The 12556-nt window shown below is 38.8% G+C and overlaps 1 protein-coding gene across 4 annotated transcripts in view; it reads left to right on the top strand.

Annotated features, from left to right (window-relative positions):
- The window catches only part of CD99L2 (CD99 molecule like 2), a 153385-nt gene that overhangs the window by 94976 nt on the left and 45853 nt on the right, over positions 1-12556 (top strand). For 3 of the 4 annotated variants that reach the window (XM_053917624.2, XM_053917626.1, XM_053917625.1), the window contains exon 2: positions 1881-1928. In XM_053917624.2, the coding sequence (XP_053773599.1) occupies positions 1881-1928 (48 nt within the window). Of the gene's footprint in view, positions 1-1880; positions 1929-2638; positions 2739-12556 lie in introns of all 4 variants that reach the window. The other variant, XM_053917627.1, reaches the window with a different exon arrangement.

Raw genomic sequence — 12556 nt, 5'->3', positions numbered from 1 at the left:
GACATATTTTTTCATTTTCACCAATAACTTTTGATCACTGTGAACTTCAACTGGTCTACCCAACCATGAAGCATCGTCCAGTGAGAAACCTCTAGCATAAAACTTCACAAACCACTTTTGACACATTTGGTCAGTCACAGCACCTTGTCTGTACACAGCAGAAACCTTTTTTTGCATTTCAGTTGTGTTTTTAACCTTTCTTGAAATAATAAAGCATAATATGCTGAAATGTTGCATCTTTTCTTCCATCTTCTATATTAAAATGGCTATACAAAAATTCACTGATTTTGATATTTTTTAAATGCACACTGATATGATAGCTGTCATATACAATCTAGCAAAGTTGTTTTGAATGATATAAAAGATAAATAAGTGCTACTAGAACCATCTTATGGAGAAAAAAAAATAAAACGAACTTTCTGGCCAAGCCAATACTATCAATATTACTCATCACTATTGATGTTAATCCCAATTGCATGACTGATGTAGTGTTTGTTAGTTTTATCCACTGTAAAAATATTCTTCACTCCCTTCACTTTCTCATGGTATATTGTTTGGAAGGAAGTCAAAAGTTGTGGGGTGGGATATTATGCTTTATCTCCTTTGATTCTCTCCCTTTTATTTATTTGATCGTTTATTTATATTATGGACTCATGGGTTTTTTTTTATGCTTTGGGTTATAATCCAGTACTACTTTATTTTGCTGCTTAAATTGTTCCATCTCTAGCCATTGGGAATTCTTTCAGTTAGTCATGTGCTCCTTTTGCGTATACCCATCAATATCAACATTTTTAATAGTATTTCTTGGCAGTATAAAATGATTCAATTTCCTCTTATATATTTCCTGTGCCTAACCCTGGCATCAGCCATTTTTCCAAGGAGTTCTCTTTCCTTTTGTTGAAGAACAGTATTTAGAAACCAAGATCTGGGTGCTAGGTGTCCTCATTATGACTGGGGTGTTATTGCTTTTAGACCCTCTCAGCTGACAGAGCAAGGGAATGTATATGCCTGCATACTTCCCCATGCATATGCACATCCATAAATCTTTCTATATGTAACCATCTCTGTGTATACCTGTATATATATGCATATATATGTACACTTAAGCTAAACATAATTCATACTGACATCTCCGGCTCCAATCCATTATCACATGGATCATTTTAGCCTTCTCTTATCTATAATGTCCCTCCCCAACAGTGAGAATCCTGGCTTCTACAATTTACCATTCATTTACTTATTTGATCAATTCCAGTGCACATGCATAGTTGTTTGCTTGAGACTTGATAATGTGTATACACCTGAGGGAAACTACGTGCCCATCTAGAGGGAATGATAGCTGTCAAATTCAATAGCAAGCATGGTTGGGCAGATGGGTCCACTTATGAGGAAGATTCTGTTGTGAAAAGCTTTCCCCAAAGCCTTTTCAATTATATGTAATCAGAGCTATTAGTCTAGGGGTGAGTGCTGTGGTTATGGGGGGTACCGCGGATTGACAAAATGCAGAACAGCTCCATTTGTGAAAGCTGGAGTGGGGTGGAAGAACTTAGCCCATTATCAGTGGAGCTTTGGGCTCCAACATTCCTTGTTGGAAAAGTCATACATAACATGCAGAAAGATTTTTGTAAGATTGTGTTTGTGTTCCATATAGTTGAGCCTTCAAACTTCTAGTGGACTGAAGGATATATTTTCTTTTGGTGGGGATAAGTTGTTTGTGGAAGGAGATCAACTCAATATATCTTTGGGGGGTTTCAACTCATTTCCTTTTGTGGTGTTACCTTCATGACACTGTCTAAAGGGAAATGACCATTACAAGACAGTACTTTAGTATTATTTTGTTTCAGGCAAAGAATTTAAATTTTTTTTCTTTTAATTTTTAGGATCTGGGGACCCAGAGGATACATTGAAGGAAACTTCCTCACTAAAGCGTGAGTAGTAAATAAAAGAAACCATTAAAGGCAAAAAATAGCAATTAATATGCATCACCCACTCAAGAGTACATGCTCAAGGAAAATGACAGGTAGCCTGTATTTCACTTGATCAGGTAAAATATGGTTATCATAAATTATATTATTTATAAGAAAATCTAAATATTTAAAATTCTGTTTCTTTTGTGGAGAATACCAGACAATATGTTATAGCTGGTACAGCATTTTCTCCAAGTCCAGTCATAGCACATACTGGAGTAACATGCCAGCAGTGGCCTCTGAGGGCTGTCTTTCCCTAGCTCAGAAAAGGGTACTTTGAAGTGAATTAGGGATTTGTTTCTCCTCTTAGATTTAAAAAAAAATAATGGCTTTACTTAAAATGGTGTCTACATGTAATCTCTCAAATGCTAAGCTTTGTTATCAGTTTGTCTTTAAATTTAAAAAAATATTTAAATCATTGTTTAAAAATGTATGAAGGCTTAGAAAGTAAAGCTGAGATTTCCTTTGACCCCTCCCCATCCTACTAAGACCCACTCCCATCCCAAGAAGGAATTATTGATTAGTTTTCTCTGCTGTTATGTATATCTATACACAGTTTTTTGTTTTACATAATGTGTAGGGATTTTTATTTCATTATATGTGTATTACTTCACAATTTGTTTTTTATTAATGTGTATCAAAACCTGAGTGAATATATCTATCTGTATTAGTTTCCTAGGGATACCATAAAAAAGTACCGCAAACTGGGTGGCTTCAAACCACAGAAATTCATTCTTTCACAGTTCTGGAGGCCAGACATCCAAAATCAAGGTATTGGCTGGACAATATTCCTTCCAAAGGCCCAAGCAGAGGGTCTGACTTCTTCCAGATTCTGGTGGTGACGGCATTCCTGGGTGTTCCTTGGTTTGCCACTGTGGCACTCCAATGTCTGCCTCCATCTTCAAATGTTCTTCTCCTTTGTGTGTCTTTTCCTCTTGTGTTTCTTATAAGGATACCTTTTTGGTTGGATTTAGAACTCACCTGGGTAATCTTGAGTGGTCTTACCTCAAGATCCTTAATTATGGGATTGGCCAAAAAGTCAGTTTAGTTTATTCTGTAAAATAAAAGACACATTCTTTTCATTTTCAACCATAACTTTATGGATTTGGATATTTTGAGTATGTCAGCTATCTCCAGTATAGTAGAATGTTGATCTCAATTAATGTGTCGATTTGATTGCAACTTCAGCTGGTCTACCTGACCATGGAACATCATCCAGTGAGAAATCTCTAGCACAAAACTTCGCAAACCACTTTTGACATATTTAATCAGTCACAGCACTTTCTCCACACACTGCACAAATCTTTTTTAGCATTTCAGTTGCATTTTTACCTTTCCCGAAATAATAAAGCATAATATTCTGTGAGTGGTTGTGTATTTTCCTCCATCTTCAATATTAAAATGACTACACAAAAATTCATCAATTTTGATGCTTTTATTAATGCATACTGATATGACAGCTGTCAAAGTACAATCTAACAAAATTGTTTTGAATGAAGTTAAAGACAACTAAACGCTACTAGAGCCAAATTATGGAAAAAACAAAACGAACTTTTTGGCCAACCCAACTACAAAGATCCTTTCTCTGAATAATGTCACATTCATGGGTTTTGGGGATTATGACTTGGCTATACATTTTGGGGACCAGCATTCACCTTACTACATTATTCGTATACCTATGTTTCAAACACAAACCTGTGCTTTGTGGAGCTGGCATTCCAGTGATGTGGCTTTGGCCTTGGCCAATGATGCCATTTCCTTACTGGTGGACATGTTGTTTGTTTTCGTTTTGTGCAATTACAAATAGGGCTTAAGTGAACATTTATTGTCCATATCCGTTGTGCCCAAGTACAATGGAACAAAAAGGCTGAACGGTATATGTATTATATATTTTAAAAGATTTTTCCAGGGGGATCCAAGATGGCTACAGAGTAGCTGGAAGCTCCATCCACATGCTCCCAGTCTTGGACTGATCTTACAGCTAAACCACAGAGCAATCAACTTGAAAATCCAGCTGAGAATGAGTGAGAGTTGTGCGAGCTTGTATGTGGACCAGTATGCAGGGCATGTGCCTGAGTAGGTGAGGGCCTGCCCACCCATAGGCCACTTGGGAGCAGGCTTCCCAGTCTCTCCTAGCGTAGCAGCTGCCTCTGTCACTGCCCAACCCAGCACTTCTGACTGTACAGATTTGGGACAGAAGCCATTCTGAGGAACTTAAAGAATCCTTCTTAAGAAGAAGCCTCTGGTGTGCCCTCACCTCAGTGCCCAAACTATCTGTTGGAGACAGATGGCTGGGGCAGTGCTGGCTGCAGAAACAGTGTGGCAGGAGCAGGCCTGCCTGAGGCTGAGAATCAATGGAGGGAGCAGCGAGAGTACTCCATGACCACCCCATGTTATAGTATCACTCTGGGACTCTTCCTAGTGCCATCTGGAGACATCCAGAGAAAAACTTAATCTAAAATTGTTGGAGGCTCTGGCAGGCTGTGGCCAGCCCTGACTGAGAGAGATTTTGTGCTTATTGGGGAGGGGGGTCGTGTGAAGAACAGGCCCCCCAGGGTTGGTGCTGCAGTGAGAGGGCCACACAAACTCTTTTAGAAAAGGAGCTGACGTAAGACTTGAGACTAAGCAGAGATCCTGTGCTCATGTGTGCTTGTGCACAGTGGCTCTGCCAACAAAACTCAGAGAAATAGAGTCACACTGAAGAGAATGTGGGACCCAACATAGCATGGCTGGCTAGCAGGGCACTGTGCAGAGTGGAGAGTTCAGACCTGAGTCTCCTGCAAGTGCAGTAGGATGGGGACTGGATGGCCAGGAGCTGAATGCTTGAGATTTGTTGCAACCAGGCAGGTCCCTCACAGGCAGGTATGCCCAATCCCCACCTGTGGATCTGCATATCATTGAGGCCAGACTTAAGAGACCGCTGCAGGGTGCATAACCACAGGGGAAAGAAGAAAAAACTCTGACAGGGTACTTTCTACCAGACACTATGAGTGAGCTTCACTGTTCCTCGGGCCGTGATTCACTGAAACCAACAGAGGAGAGATTAGAGACAGGTGCAACAAGGGGTGTCCAGGGCCACACATAGCCTCTGTGCCTAGACAGAGCTGCCGTCTGCGCCAAACAGGAAAGAGCATCTCCTTTTACAGAGATTGGCCCCTGCCAGAAAACGGACAGCTAATTCGGCAGCAATACATTATTGGAAAGAATCTGGGTAAGACAAATACATGTGGCGAAGGGATGGGGAAATATTTCCACCATCTTCCCTGAAGACTGAACAGCACCCCCCAGGGTTGTCCCAGGGATTCCATGCTCCCAATTGCACTAGAGGCCCCCTCTGGAGACAGGCGGAGAAGGTATTGGCAGTCCTCTCGGGTCATTAAGTGAAGCACTTCTGGGCCCTGGGCTGATGGAAAGCTGGCAGGCAGAACAGTGAGAATAAGCCAAATCTGGAGACAGCCAAGCCACAGACTGTAGATCACTGGTAGTCTCGAACAGACTGCCTAGGGCCAGTCTAGGACACCATCTGTTATTACTAGGGGCAGATCCAGAAAGAGAAGACTGGTAAACACTGGATTATACTGAGACAAATTCCACCAGAGTCATCTTCATTATTTGCATTACTTTGTCTCCCGAATAGCTTTTTAACATTAATTTCTTTTCCTTCAAGTTTGTGCCTATTATTTCACTAGTATATTTTATTTAATTTATTTCAAATCTCATATTCTGCCTCTCCCTTCTCTTACCCCACTTTACCTCCTTCCTTCCTCTTCTTATTTTTATTTTAAATTTTACTTTTTCTCTGGCTATGACTTGTTTCCATTCCACACTCTTACTATTTCTCCCCTCTCCAGCCTCTCAAAATAATTTTTCTTGTCATTAATCATCTCATATTCTTACATTCTTAAAATACCCTTATTCTCTCTATACCTTTATCAGTCTTGGCTTGTTGGTTGTTCATGTAGTGGTTGTTGCATTTCTTCAATTTTATTCCTAGATATTCACTATTTTTGTATTTCGAATCTCCAAAATTACTATTCCCCTCTCCTATGCCATTTGCCTATCTCCTGCCCTTTCTCTCTCTCTTCTTGTTGTTTTAAATTTTACTTTTTCCCTGTCTCAGCATGGTTTTCATTCCTCCTCACTCTTAGTATTTCTTCTCCCTCTATCCTCTCAAAATGACTTTCCTTTCCTCTAGATATATCATAAGTTTTTTGTTTTCTTTTTCCTTCATATTCCCATTCCATGCATATTAATCTTTGCTCCTTTGTTATTTCTATGGTGAATCTTTTTCTCCAATTTGGTTCCTCATTTTTTTAATTATTGTTAATTTTTTTTAAAGCTCATGCTATACAAGAGTATGAGCTTTTCTTACTCCATTTTGCCTTCTTCCCCCTTTTGAAAATTACAATGTAAATTCTATTTTCTTCACCTTTTTTCTATTCCCTACTCTTATTATTTCTCCTCCCCCTGCCCTCTCAAAATCATTTTTCTTTCAGTTACTCATCTCATATTTGTTTTTCCTTTCTTCTAATAGTCTTAATTTCTTCACACCTCTATTAATATTTGCTCATTTGCTGTTGATCATGTGGTTGTGCGTGGGGTTTATTACTGAGAGTGTGGACTTTGTTTCCTGGGTTGTTTTGTTTTGTTCTATCAGCACTTGTACAACAGCATGCAAAGTATGAAGGGTGGTATGACTTTCAGTCAGCCAGAGGGAAGAAACCCCCAAAGAAAAACCTAACAACCAAAAGCAATTATAACAAGAGAGCCCACATAAATGGCATAAAGGGCATCACAAGAATATGCAGCTCAGGAGATCAAAGAGAATGCGTCACTGACTCCCACATGTCTCCTACCAGAGAGGATCATGTACCACGAAGACAGGGAGTAAAAGCAGATAATCTAATACATAGAAATAAATAAGAAGAGTGACCTAAAATGGGGAGACAAAGAAATAACACCAAATCAACAGGAAAGGAGAAAAATGCAGGAAGAGTGCTGAATGAAATTGAGGCAAGGAATCTATCAGATATTGAGTTCAAAATAATGATTATAAGGATGCACAAGGAGCTCAGTGAGAAGGACCAAGAACTCTATGGAAGCAACAAGGAACTTACTGGGAACTACATCACCATGAAAAATGACATAGAAATTATCAATAAGAGACAGGAAGAAATGGAGAATATACAGGAAGGAAGTAAAAGCAGGCTAGATGAAGCAGAGGATTGAATCACTGAGCTGGAGGACAAGGTAGAAAAGAACTCCCAGACAGAGCAACAAAATGAAAAAAGACTCAAAAAGAATGAAGAGGGTTTAAGGGTTCTTCAGAGATTGAAATGCAATGATATTTGTACAGTAGGAATACCAGATGGAGAATAAGAGGAACAAGTGATAGAAAACCTGTTTGAAAAAGTAATAATAGAAAACTTCCCTAACGTGATGAGGGAAAAAGTCACCCAAGTCTAAGCAGCACAGAGGGTCCCAATCAAGATGAACCAAAAAAAGCTCACTCCAAGACACATAATAATTAAAATGGCAAAATTCAAAGACAAAGAATCTTAAAGGCAGCAAGAGAGAAACAGCTAGTTACATACAAGGGTGCTCTGATAAGGCTAGAAGATGAATTCTCAACAGAAAGCCTACCAGCCACAAGGGAATGGCAAGAAATATTCCAAGTAATGAAAACAAAGGCCTGCAACCAAGACTACTCTACCCAGCAAGGCTGTCAATTAAAATGGAAGGAGAAATAAGGAGTTTCCCAGACAAAAGAAGGCTAAAAGAATACACCTCCTCTGAACCAGTCCTGCAAGAGATGCTAAAGGGACTGCTTCAAGAAGATGTAGAAAAAAGAGAGAGAGGAACACAGGTACAAAGATAAAAAATGGCAATGAATGAATACTTATCAATTATAACCTTAAATGTAAATGGATTAAATGTTCCAATCAAAAGACATAAGGTAGCTGAATGGCTAAGAAAACATGACCCGCATATATGCTCTCTACAAGAAACCCACCTCAGAACAAAAGATCTACACAGACTGATAGTGAAAGAAGAAAAAAAATAGTCCAAGCAAACAGACATTAAAAAAAGCTGGGGTAGTAATACTTATATCAGACAAAATAGATTTGAAAGCAAAGGCCATAAAAAGAGACACAGAAGGTCACTTCATGATACTCAAGGAAACAATTTATTAAGAAGACATAAATATTGTAAACATATGTGCACTTGACATAGGAATACCCAAATATACAAGGAAAATCTTGTAATGACATCAAGAAACATAAACAGCAACACATTTATTACCAGGGGATTTTAACACCCCACTATCAAAAACGGATCTTCCAAACAGAAATCAACAAAGATTCTGTGGCATTGATCAATGTCCTAGATCACATGGACTTAACTAATTATATATTTATATAATATATTATAAATATATTATACTATATATTATATATATATATATATATATATATATAGAGAGAGAGAGAGAGAGAGAGAGAGAGAGAGAGCACCTTTCATCCTAAAGAAGCAAAAATACATTATTCTCAAATGCACATGGAACAATTTCAAAGATAGACCACATGATAGAACACAAAACAAGCCTCAACAAATTCAAGAAAATTGAAATCCTATGAAGCATTTTCTCTGACCACAAGGGACTGAAAATAGCAACCAACACCAAGGAAAAAACTCAAACACTCAAACTCATGGAGATTGAATAACATGCTCTTAAACAATGAATGGGTCAAGACTGAGATCAAGGAAGAAATCAAAAACTTTCTGAAAACAAATGAAAATGAACTCACAACAACCCAAAACCTATGGGACACAGCAAAGGCAGTCCTAAGAGGGAAGTTCATAGTGATATATACCTACCTAAAAAGGATAGGAACAATTCAAATAAACAACCTAGCCATACATCTACAAGAACTAGAGGAACAACAACAAAGACAGCCCAGAGCAAGTATAAGGAAGGAAATAACCAAGATCAGAACAGATCTAAATGACATAGAGACTAAAAGAAAAATTCAATGGATCAATAAATCCAGGAGCTGTTTCTTTGAAATGATAAAATCGACAAACCTTTAAATAGATTCATAAAAAATAAAAGCGGGACCCAAATAAATAAAATCGAAAATGAAAGAGGAGAAATTACAACTGATACACAGAAATACGAAGGAGTGTAAGAAATTACTGCAAACAACTACATACCAAGAAGTTTGAAAACCTGGGTGAAATGGAGAAATTTCTAGAAAAATAACATCTTCAAAAACTGAACCAAGAAGAAGCAGAAAGCCTAAACAGACCAATAACAGCTGGTGAAATCTAAGGAGTAATCAAAAAACTCCCATCACACAAAAGCCCTGGACTGGACAGTTTCACAGGCGAATTTTGTAAACCATTTAAGGAAGAGCTAACCCCTATCCTTCTTACACTATTGCAACAAAATCCAAGAAGATGGAAGACTTCCAAACTCTTTATATGTGGCCAGCATTATCCTAATCCCAAACCAGACAAGACACAACAAAGAAAGAAAACTACAGGCCAGTATTTCTGAAATCCTTAACTGCATGCAACAATACACCAAAAAGACCATACACGATGATCAAGTGGCATTCATCCCAGGGATGCAAGGATGGTAAAATATTTGCAAATCAATAAACGTAATATATCCCATTAAAAAAAGGAAGGACAAAAATCACATCATCATATCAATAGATGTGGGACAAGCATTTGATAAGGTACAGCACCCATTTATGATAAAAACACTCAGTAAAGTGGGAATAGAGGGAGTATTCCTCAACCTAATAAAGGCCATATATGAGAGACTACAGCCAACATCATACTCAATGGGCAAAAACCAAAAACTTTCCCACTAAGACCAGGAACAAGACAAAGATGTCCACTTTCACCACTTCTATTCAACATAGTATTGGAAGTCCTAGCCCCAGCAATCAGACGAGAAAAAGAAATAAAAGGCATGCAAATTGGAAAAGAGGAAACAAAACTGTCAATGTTTGCAGATGACATGATATTGTACAGAGAAAATCCTATACCTCCACCAAAAAACTATTTCACCTAATAAATGAATTTTACAAAACAGTTGGATACAAAGTCAATACTCAGAAATCAAAGACATTTTTATGTGGGGGAGAAGATGGCGGTGAGATACGTGGGAGCGCAGTCCACGTCCCCTCAACACCAGTGAAATACCTAGCTGATCTGAGGAGCAGAGCAAACAGCCAACGGTATTCCAGCATATATGAAAATCAGAGACCAAAGATAGAGGACGTTGAAAGATCTGATGAAGATCAGTCCTGGTCTTGGGAAAGGAGAGAAAAAGGGGACTCCTCCTCTGCCCTATCTGCCTGAAGAAAACTACCAGCCAGTAACATATCTCTGAAAGGTGATAGAGGGAGATTTCAGATGGCGGTGAGATAGGTGGGAGTGGGGTCCACTTCCCCTCAACACCAGTGAAACACCTAGCTGATCTGAGGAGCAGAGCGAACAGCCAACAGTATTCCAGCATATATGAAGATCGGAGACCAAAGATAGAGGACATTGAAAGATCTGACGACAGGAAGACCAGCAGAACTAACCAGACCAGTTTAAAGCCAGCAGAAGACTTTTTTTTTTCTTTCCTTTCCTCCTTTACCCCTGAAATCCTTCTTCCTTTCTGTCCTTCTTTCTTTTTTTATTCCTTCTCCCTTCCATCCTTTACCTTTTTATTCCTTCTTCCTGCCTTCTTTTATTTATTCTTTTGTTTTAACTTTCGTTAAAATTCCCTCTTATCTTGCCTCCGAACTTTCTTTATTCCTTCTTCCTTCCTTCCTTTATTTTTCTATTCCCTTTTCCCATCCTTCCCTTTTATTTTCTTCTCCCCCCCCCTTCACTTTTTCCCACATGTGAGACAATAAAACCTGGAGTGCTGAAAAGACAAGAGTTAGACCGTGTTATACCCATAAACGTCAACTCAAGACCAGTGAGCACAAGAGATTAAGGAGACAGCACCACAGAATCCCATTGGCATTCTACCATAGAACTTCATACCATAAACCCAGGGAGTCAGAATAGGTCAATTTAAGAAGCAGAGGCTAACAACAAGAGTCTCACAAATAATGGGAAGACAAAGAAACAATCCCCAAATGAAAGGAAAGGAGGAAGCCTCAGAAAGAATGCTAACTGAAAAAGAGGCAAGTCAACTATCAGATACTGAGTTCAAAGCAATGGTCATCAGGAAGCTCACTGAGCTCTCTGAGCTCAAAGAGAACTACCAGAAACTACAGGGAAACTACAATGAACTCACTGCAAACTATATCAACATGAAAAAGGAAATAGAAACTATCAACAAGGGCCAAGAGGAAATGAAGAAGACAATTTCTGAATTGAAGAACACAGTAGAAGGAATGAAAAGCAGACTTGATGAAGCAAAGGATCGGATCAGCGAGCTGGAGGACAAAGTAGAAAAAAACACCCAGAAAGAGCAAGAAAAGGAAAAGAGGCTCAGAAACAATAAAGAGGGATTAAGGGAAATGCAGGACAACATAAAACATAATAATATCCGTATAATAGGGATACCCGAAGGAGAAGAAGAAGAGCAGGGGATAGAAAACCTGTTTGAAAAAGTAATGATGGAAAATTTCCCTATTCTGATGAGAGAAAAAGTCACCCAAATCCAGGAAACACAGAGAGTCCCAAGCAAGAGGAACCCAAAGAGGCCCACTGCAAGACACATCATAATTAAAATGGCAAAATTGCAAGACAAAGAGAGGATCTTAAAGGCAGCAAGGGAGAAACAGTAAGTAACATACAAGGGAGCCCCAATGAGGTTAGCAACTGACTTCTCAATGGAAACGCTCCAAGCCAGAAGAGAATGGCAAAAAATATTCCAAGTAATGAGAACCAGAGGCCTGCAACCAAGACTACTTTACCCAGCAAGGCTCTCAATCAAGATAGAAGGACAAATAAAGAGTTTCCCAGACAAAAGAAGTCTAAAAGAATACACTTCCACCAAACCAGCTCTGCACGAGATGCTAAAGGGACTGCTTTAAGGAAAGGAAGGAAAAGAGAAAGAGAGGGGAACACAGGTAAGAAAAAATGGCAATGAATAACTACCTATCGATCATAACCGTAAATGTGAATGGATTAAATGCTCCAATGAAAATACATATAATAGCTGAATGGATAAGAAAACATCACCCACACATACACTGCCTACAAGAGACCCATCTCAGGACAAAAGACCTACGCAGACTGAAAGTGAAGAGCTGGAAACAAACTTTCCAAGCAAATGGACAGGAAACAAAAGCAGGAGTAGCAATACTCATATCAGACAAAATAGACTTCCAAAGAGGGGCCATAAAGAGAGACCCAGAAGGTCACTTCACAATACTCAAAGGAAGAATCCACCAAGAAGACATAAACATTGTAAATATATATGCACCCAACATAGTAGCACCCAAATACCTAAAGAAAATCTTGGAGGAATTCAGGAAAGATTTCGACAGCAACACAATTATAGTAGGGGACTTTAACACCCCACTGTCAAAAATGGACAGGTCTTCCAAACAAAATATCAACAAAGA

This window comes from Desmodus rotundus, chromosome X, assembly GCF_022682495.2.
Source record: "Desmodus rotundus isolate HL8 chromosome X, HLdesRot8A.1, whole genome shotgun sequence".
Taxonomy (NCBI): Eukaryota; Metazoa; Chordata; class Mammalia; order Chiroptera; family Phyllostomidae; genus Desmodus; species Desmodus rotundus.
This window is presented reverse-complemented; position numbering and strand designations above follow the sequence as displayed.